The 9,101-nt window shown below is 31.9% G+C and overlaps 1 protein-coding gene across 3 annotated transcripts; it reads right to left on the reverse strand.

Annotated features, from left to right (window-relative positions):
• Positions 1 to 2,229: 2,229 nt before the first annotated feature.
• Positions 2,230 to 5,356, reverse strand: LOC145048842 (calcineurin B-like protein 10). Of its 3 annotated transcripts, none has more exons than XM_078997466.1 (9): positions 5,186 to 5,349; positions 4,931 to 5,117; positions 4,195 to 4,277; positions 3,877 to 3,936; positions 3,330 to 3,438; positions 3,193 to 3,245; positions 2,820 to 2,900; positions 2,600 to 2,712; positions 2,230 to 2,512 (listed from the first exon to the last, which is right to left on the reverse strand). In XM_078997466.1, exons 1-9 carry the CDS (start codon positions 5,207 to 5,209, stop codon positions 2,452 to 2,454), a joined length of 771 nt encoding a protein of 256 aa, XP_078853592.1. In that variant the 5' UTR covers positions 5,210 to 5,349; the 3' UTR covers positions 2,230 to 2,451. The 3 variants fall into 3 exon arrangements, with proteins under 3 accessions (XP_078853592.1, XP_078853594.1, XP_078853595.1); XM_078997468.1 differs by having other exon boundaries at positions 4,931 to 5,114; positions 5,186 to 5,348; XM_078997469.1 differs by lacking the exons at positions 2,230 to 2,512; positions 3,193 to 3,245 and having other exon boundaries at positions 2,598 to 2,712; positions 5,186 to 5,356.
• Positions 5,357 to 9,101: the final 3,745 nt, after the last annotated feature.

Genomic DNA, 9,101 nt, shown 5'->3' on the forward strand with positions numbered 1-9,101 from the left:
AATGATGAAGAAGAAGAAAAATCCAAAGATCAACACCCTAAGTGATGCATAAAAAAAGCACTGCCTTGGTTGTCAAACATCTACAAACCAACAATTAAAGAATATCCGCTAAGGTTCTCGATCCAAGACCCGATCTCAAAAGAACTTTAATGGGATATTCGTAACACTTCCAATGCGAGATGAAGAATGTGAGATGATGACTGATGTATTGATGTTGATTGCCCTTTATATAGTCGCTTACCAATGAACTTTATTGAATCATTTTGTATCATCGCAAGTAAAGTCAATTTGTTGACAAGTTCTCGTCCAAGAAGGCAGTTACAAGATGCCGATGATTTAACAAGCGCATGTTCACGAGGTCTAGGCACTTAGAATTCTCCTATGAGAGAAGTGATCAAACTAAGCATTTTGTCACACAAACATTATTCATGAACGTTGCTAGCTAACTGGTATGAGGAAGATGATTTGAGAACATGCATGATCAAGATCACCAATACTTTCTTCCTTACACTGCCATTCGTAATTTCCTTGAAGGTTTATTATGGCTTCAGTAGCATTGGCACCCCTCAACAGGTCCTAGATGAAATTGTACTTAAGAAAAACATAAGTTTTATGATTGTTAATATGCGATTGGTTCATAAAATCTAAAGAAAAAAAAAATTGCATGATATATATATATATATATATATATATATATATATATATATATATATATATATATATATATATATATATATATATATATATATATATATATAGGGTTAAATTCATTTGAGACCACCTGTATTTTGTGAGACCGTGAGATGCATTTTTTTATTTATTTTACTTAATTCATGTTCCGAAAATAATATTTAAAAAAAGAATTTTTTGATTTTTCCATTTATTTTGCATTTTAAAATTATTTTTAGAATATGTACAGTGTAATATTCTATTTAGAATATTTCACGTATTTTTCAAAAAAAATAGAATTTTTTTTTATTTATTTTTTATTTTTTTTAGTTAATTCAAGTTCCGAAAATAATATTTAAAAAAAGAATTTTTAGATTTTTCCATTTATTTTGCATTTTAAAATTATTTTTTAGAATATGTCAAATGTAATATTCTATTTACAATATTTCACGTATTTTTCAAAAAAAAAAAAAACGGAATTTTTTGTATTTTTTTTAGTTAATTCAAGTTCCAAAAATAATATTTAAAAAAAAAAGAATTTTTGGATTTTTCCATTTATTTTGCATTTTAAAATTATTTTTAGATTTGATCTCACGATCTCACAAAATTAGAATGGTTTCAAATGAACCTGAAATATATATATATATATATATATATATATATATATATATATATATATATATATATATATATATATATCACGGTCTCACAAAATTAAAATGGTCTCAAATTAACCTGAAATATATATATATATATATATATATATATATATATATATATATATATATATATATATATATATATATATATATATATATATATATATATATTCAGGTTCATTTGAGACCATTCTAATTTTGTGAGACCGTGAGACAAAATTTAAAAATAATTTTAAAATGCAAAATAAATGGAAAAATCCAAAAATTCTTTTTTTAAATATTATTTTCGGAACTTAAATTAACTAAAAAAAATAAAAATAAAATAAAATAAAAATAAAAATAAATATATAAAAAAAATCTCGTTTTTGTTTTTTAAAATACGTGAAATATTCTAAATAGAATATTACACTGATATATTCTAAAAAATAATTTTAAAATGCAAAATAAATGGAAAAATCTAAAAATTCTTTTTTTAAATATTATTTTCGGAACTTGAATTAATTAAAAAAAATTTAAAAAAAATTAAAAAAAATCTGTTTTTTTTTTAAAATAGGTGAAATATTCTAAATAGAATATTATACTGTACATATTCTAAAAATAATTTTAAAATGCAAAATAAATGGAAAAATCAAAAAATTCTTTTTTTAAATATTATTTTCGGAACTTGAATTAACTAAAAAAATAAAAAATAATAAAAAAAATTAAAAAAAAAATAAAAAAATGCATCTCACGGTCTCACAAAATTAGGCCGTCTCACATGAACCTAACCCTATATATATATACAACAAACACTCATTCAATAAAAATAAAGAATATATATATATATATATATATATATATATATATATATATATATATATATATATATATATATATATATATATATATATATCAATAAAAATAAAGAAAATATCTACATCACTGATTCCATACGCTATTTAGATACACAAAATTGACCTATTCTTTGGGAAGTACATTTGGCAATTAAGGATGTGATTTCTTGGAGAAGGTTTTTTAAGCTTCTCGATACTTTGGTAGGGTTAATGGAGCATGAGATGGTGCTGATTTTTGTCGATACTTTGCCCATCTTATGAGTTTTGTTTGCATAGCAAATTTTCAGTTTTTAATTTGTATCCTCAACCATAGTGTGGAAAACAAAACTTGGAAACGCAGTGGTGATGTCCCTGAATCAAAATATAAACGACATGACAATTTATTACTACCACAATATTAATCAAGAAAAGGAATATGAAGTTTTTTAAAAAGCATACACAAGGTAAGGAAGAGTCATGTTCTTCAAAAGGCCTGGGTTGCGCAGGGCAAATTCCTTCCATTCTTCTTTACAGATTTTACCATCTCCATCAGCATCAGCATCAACAAATGTCTGAAGTAAACAACCAACATCTCATCTATAATATATTAGTATTAATTCAAACCAAAGTTTTAAAAAATTACATATTTACATTAGTTTGGGATTGGGAAAACTCTTACTTTGTCAATAATAGCCTCAAGAAGGTCATCTGATAACTTCACCTCGGATTCCGTTAATATTGCTATCAGCATCTGCTTCACCTATCAAAATATCATAACTCAGCAATTTGTATTGTGTTTGTCATGCATTGGACTCAGACTCAGACTAAATTACGACTTTTTGTCCCACCCAAAAAGGTGGAACAAGGCTGCTCAAGATCTTTTGTTTATGCAAAAGACGTGAATGCCTCCTCATCCTCGTCATGATCATTGAAAATAACCCTAAAAGGCTTTCTAGGGCTAATTTTGATGATAAGGATCAGAAGGGCATTTATGTCTTGTCTGCTGTTACACATACAGACAAAAAGTCGTAATTTAATTACAGCATACTCACTTCTTCTCTCTCAATATACCCGGTCTGTCTCAGATCATATAGCCTAAAAGCAACTGTAGGAAATCACTAGGGATTGTTATTATTACATCATTTATGAGATATTAAATGCGTAAGAAATGATCGCTTTAAATTCATACAGTTTATTTTATCTTCTATAGGCGCATAGGGATGGAAGACACTGAGAGCATGGACAAATTCCTCAAATTCAATTACACCATTTCTCTTTTCGTCAAAAAGGTCAAAAACCTAGAATAAATTCAAAAAAAAAAAAAAAAAAATAGCAATGTACAAGAAAAAGTGAGTATGTGCTTTCGAAATGTTAAGACATGAATGGTGGAAATATAAATTAGGGTTATATGAAAAAAAATAGCAATGTACTTTCGTAGATTACCTCATTATTTCCCATTACAGCATTGTATTTTGTAAAATCTACCAATTATAGCAATGTCATCAAAATGCAAAGCAATTTCCATTGCTACAATAGGTAGATTTTATTATAATAAGAAAAAAAAATTTGAAAGTATGAAGGTATAATTTGATAGATTTTTCAAATTAATATTCTTCACTCGGGATGAGGTTTATTACTTTTGGTTTTGGACATCCAAAAAGTTTGTAAAAAAAGGAAAAACGTAACACTAAATTCATGTAAGAGAAGTATATAATAGATAAAAACGAAGCATTTACCCGATCTAAAAATAGATTCTCGCCTTGAGGGGTATTAAATAGTGCTAATCGGAGCTCTTCCTACACAAAAGTAAACATGTAAATACTAGCACTGCTGCCTCTAGACAACGATTCAATAAGCAAGCATAACACTAAGATAGAATGTTGATATTAAAATATGGGTTATAACCGATTTTATGCCTACAGATGTCTATAATGATACATAAAAAGGTTTTAATATCAAATTGAATTTGACAGACAGCCTAGGGATTGAAGATAATGACAAATGTTAGTAGCTAAAATAACAAGATGAAGTAAAATGCAGGCTTAAAATGAAACCTTGTGTATCAATCCATCATCAATAATTGAGCAACTCAAGCTCTTAAATAGTTCAAAAAGTGCTTCCACTTCATTGATACTAACTGCAAAAAGGACATAGATAAGGGGTAAATGATTTTCCATGGACCATTTACAACTAATAACATGATTGCTAGTTCTATAACACGATGCACATGTGTCCTCAGTGCATATTATTCTAATCATAATTACATTCATTACCAGGTGATTGTTTAATCCCTAAGCATACAATTCTAGTATGTCCTTTGCGCAATAAATATCATTATATTCATAACAATAGAAATTAGGGAGGATAAGGCATGCTATGAAGGTAGTATGTTAGATCATTATTGCCCGAAAATTTAAGAAAGGTTCAAAACAGCTGAATTAATCTCATGACATAGCAATCTCATGAAAGAAAAGTCTATTTGACCTTATATACATCAAACTATATGTCCTTTAGCTAAATTTTGGGAGTGTAAAAAGCTGAAGAAGAAGCTCAAGACGCAACTTCTAGAAAAACAGATTTGGATCAAAACTACAATTCTGAATCACAGGAAGATTTTCACCGCAGTAGAGTAACTCAAATGGAGTAAAGCTAAAAGAAATAGAGTCCAAGCCCCTTGATTTGCTTTCGTGTTTTTTCTTGTCGGATGCAGGAAAATGGTTTACAACATTAAACTCTAACAGTTTTAAGTAGTGAAGCTAAATTATGTAAAAGCAGGAGCAAAAAATGTACAATTAGATTCGGATGCAAGGCGAGAAAGCTGACGATGATCAAAACGAAGCTTCTCAGCAGTACTACGATTATCCGATTGAAAATCAAAGCAGCCACAGATGGCGAGCAATAGGATTTCAGCTATGGACATAAATGGTACGAAGGCAGCACACAGCTTCTCTCCAATGGTTAACGAGCTCCATCTCTGCTGAAAACAAAAAATCATCCAAAACCAATTTTCAAAACAGGGAAAAAAAAAGCAAGAGGGATCTGTACCGATGAATCATTGGATGCGCTCATGATGCCCTAATGCGAGATTAGTAGAGCCTCTTTCTATCCAAATGTAGGGGAACATCGAGAGAGATAGAACGAAATTGAAAAGTCGTTTTATAATGATACAGCAAGAGGGGTTAGAGTAGAGCTGGCAGGAATGTGGCTTTAATGCTAAGATTTATATGTAGCTGTATTAAGCAAGGATAATACAACAATGGTGCAGAGTGCAGACAAACCAGATTGCTATTAGTTACAAAAATGGTCCTGGACTATCTTCTAATTTGCAGTTTTAGCATAACAAATGTTACTATCAATATAAATATAAATTAATTCAATGATTAAATGTAATCTATGACCAATATGTGGAGACTAAAATAAGACATTATGCTCTTTTGTTAGCTAATTTTATCATTTTATCTATTAATAATTATCATATAAAAAACATTATTTTGTTTGTTTGCAATCAATGAATTTTAAATATTCTACTTCTAGTAAAAAAGATTAAATTATATGGCAAATAATAAATTATATTGATTAGATAGAAAATGTTTTCTATCGAATTTGTAATCCAAGATTTAAAATATGCTATAAATTCAATGATTGAACGCTAAAAAATTCAAACGCGTTATTTTTATTGTATCACATGAAACTTATTTATTGTATCACATGAAACTTGTTAAACTTGTTGAAAGTGATTATTTAGTAGAATTGATATTGGTTAAATTTGTAAAGAAAAAAAATGAAAGTGATCGGTGTAGGTTTTTTTTTCAAAAAAAAAAAAAAAAAACTAATTCATACACTCATCGAATGGTATTTTTATTTATACTAGGTGTATGACCTATGTATTACATAGGCTCATTTAATATATATATATATATATATATATATATATATATATATATATATATATATATATATATATATATATATATATATATATATATATAAAAGTTTGAATTTTAAAAAAAATTAGAAAAATATTGAATTATTCAAATTAAATTATTTGTTTTTCTTTTAATTAAAACAAATAATCTAAATAAATAAACAAAAGAAACTAATGAAACTTTAATTTATAAAATTTGAAATTACAAGGAAGTCAATTAATGAAATTGATATGCATTTATTATTACAATTATTACTGTAACGACCAAAAATTTCAACACGATTTAAACTTTTCAAAAACAATCCATTGTAATAACGTTATTATAAAAAGGTTTTCAATATATTTATTATCAGAGTATTCCCATAATCATGTCATAAACATAAACACGAGGAGCGGTACGATCACGCCTTCGCCTTGCCACAGTCTCCTGAAGAACCTGAAAAACATTTAAACCACAACTGTAAGCCCGAAAGCTTAGTGAGATACCCCCAAAATACCAACCACATATACGCCCTTCCAGGCTACGACCTTCCGGTCCAAAACATATTGCCTTCCGGCCCATAACATAAATAGCATACATAACATAACAGAACATAGAACAACCATGCATATCAGGTCTACTATGTGACTGGTCCACCGTATCGGCCTTCAGTCCACCCTCCGTGTCTAGTCATGTCCTTCGAGTCTGCAGTGTGGTTGGTCCGCCTGCATCGGGCCTTCAACCCACCTGGTCCACTCTCCGAGCCTCGGCACATCTGGTCCGCCCTCATGGGGCCTACATCCTATCCGGACCGCTCGCTGGGCCTTCAGAACAACCTGTCTGCCGTGGGTATCTTGGCCTACAGCACAAAGCAGGACCCGCCTCAACCCAACTCTAGTCCAAACAACCATGTGCACATAACATACAATCATATAACAGTTCATAGTCCACAAACCGATCAAGCAGATCACATAACATATCATTACCCTAACCAGGATACCGACCTAACTGGTCACTAGCATAGCATCACTCTACATATCGGGAAATCGACCTTAACCAGGTCTCTAGCATATACCATCCTAGCTACCAGGATGCAGACATATTAAATCAATAACATAACAACCATATCCGAATCTCAATCTAATAAAGGGTCGGCCTTGGTGCCTTAGACCTTGTCGATATAGTGAGGATAACTCACCTCGCGAATGTCGATACTCTGAACTGAAGAAGTAGACTCTCGAACCACCAACTCACCACAAATCCTGAACTAACCATCATAACAAAATAAGCATTAGGTCAATCATACTTCCACTTATCGGGCCAATACCAAAGTCCAAAGCTCATACAAAGTCCAACATTGGCCCAATTTACCAAATCGGGCCACTTCACCAAATGGGCCTAGAACCAATATCCATAACAATAATTGGGCCCAAAATACTCTATCCATAAATTCCCAGACTTGGCCCGATAACCAATTGTCCATCAACGGCCCAAACTCAAAGCCCAAAAATGAAAGTCCAACAGGAGGAGTACGTTGGGCGTACCCTCCTTGGTACGCTGGGCGTACAGCAATGAAACGCAAATGAGGATCGGGGCTTTGGCCCGCTACGCGGGGCGTAACTGCAATACTCAATAAGTCATTTTAACCTCTTAATGGCTTAAGCTCTTAAGCCCAAACTTCAGATCCATAGGCCAAATATGATTAGAATTCATAAAGTCTCAGACTTTATCACTTGGGACGTCCTTAAGCTCTTAATCCAAGGTCTTAATCCATTAAGACCTATATATCTCACACATGGAACAACTACAGCCCTTGGGACCTCATTTTTCTCACTCAAGACCTCTCCAATCTTGACCAAATCGAAATATGCAACAAGGTGAGGACTTTTGGGACAAGAATGGTGACAAAGCTTCAAAATACATAGATCTATACAATATGAAGGTCAAGCAAGAAGCTTTATACCTCAAACAAGCTCCAAAGGTCAAAAATTCTTTATTTATTAGAGAGGATTTATAACGTAACTTGACATCTCAACCTTTTATGGTGGAGAGAGTTTATCTCCCTCAACCTTTTATGGTGGAGAGAGTTTATCTCCCTCAACCTTCTAGCCTTTCTTTTGACAAAAAGAGCTTTCCAAGGTCAAACACACCCAATAAAGAATTTTTGACCTTGCAAAAAATTCTTTATTTATTAGAGAGGATTTATAACGTAACTTGACATCTCAACCTTTTATGGTGGAGAGAGTTTATCTCCCTCAACCTTTTATTAGGGATGTCAACGGGAGTAAATGGGATGGAGATTGCATCCCATGCCCCCCCCCCCCCCCCGCGAGAGTTCCCCATTACCACGCTCCCGCCCCCAAAAATTACAGTTTCCGCACCCCCGTCCCCGCTTACGAATTCCTGGATTACCCCGCCCCCGTTTCCTTACCCCCGATTGATTTTGGATATTTTTTTATTGAGCTCAAAAAAATTGTTTTTGAAGCTATTTTGTGGAGTTAAAATGTAACATTTTAATTTTTTTAGCTATTCATTTTGACCCATATATTGTGTTTGGTTTGCAAAATGTGTCCCCAATGGCATTTTCGCAATTTTGGGTATAACATGGGTACGCTAGGCATACCTGGTCCCGTGCATGTACATTGGGCATACGCGGCTTGGACTAAACCCTAATATGTAGGGTTTGTGCACTATATAAGCACCATTATAGGCCCAAAACCCTTCCTCTTATCAGCCTCCACCCCTAGAACCGACCTACCTTGCTAACCCTAATCTATTTTGAGCATTTTGATCTTTTGAGTGGGTTGTAGGCTTTCTTGCTTGTGAAGGAGGATTGTTAAGGAGGTGACTTTGCTCTCAAGACTTTGGATCCATCACTTTCTCTACTTTGTGCATCATTTGGAGTTATAAAGCTCCAACATTGGCTTATGTTTCTCTAGATCATAGTTAAGCCTTGATTTTCATCCTTTTTGTCCCAAAACCAAGGGCTTTGTGAGTATGAGGTACTCCAAAGCCTTTAAGCTATCCTTTCAGACATTCTAGGGTATTTTAAGTCA

The sequence above is a fragment of the Lactuca saligna genome, chromosome 5 (assembly GCF_052625555.1).
Source record: "Lactuca saligna cultivar CGN05327 chromosome 5, ASM5262555v1, whole genome shotgun sequence".
NCBI lineage: Eukaryota > Viridiplantae > Streptophyta > Magnoliopsida > Asterales > Asteraceae > Lactuca > Lactuca saligna.

Bases quoted from the DNA above. Each gene is read 5' to 3' on its own strand.
- LOC145048842 (XM_078997466.1), bottom strand. From the start codon at position 5,209: ATGAGCGCATCCAATGATTCATCG. The intron at 5,118-5,185 runs GTACAGATCCCT...TTTTGTTTTCAG, and splicing joins GCGCATCCAATGATTCATCG to CAGAGATGGAGCTCGTTAAC. The intron at 3,439-3,876 runs GTAAATGCTTCG...AATTTATTCTAG, and splicing joins AGAATCTATTTTTAGATCGG to GTTTTTGACCTTTTTGACGA.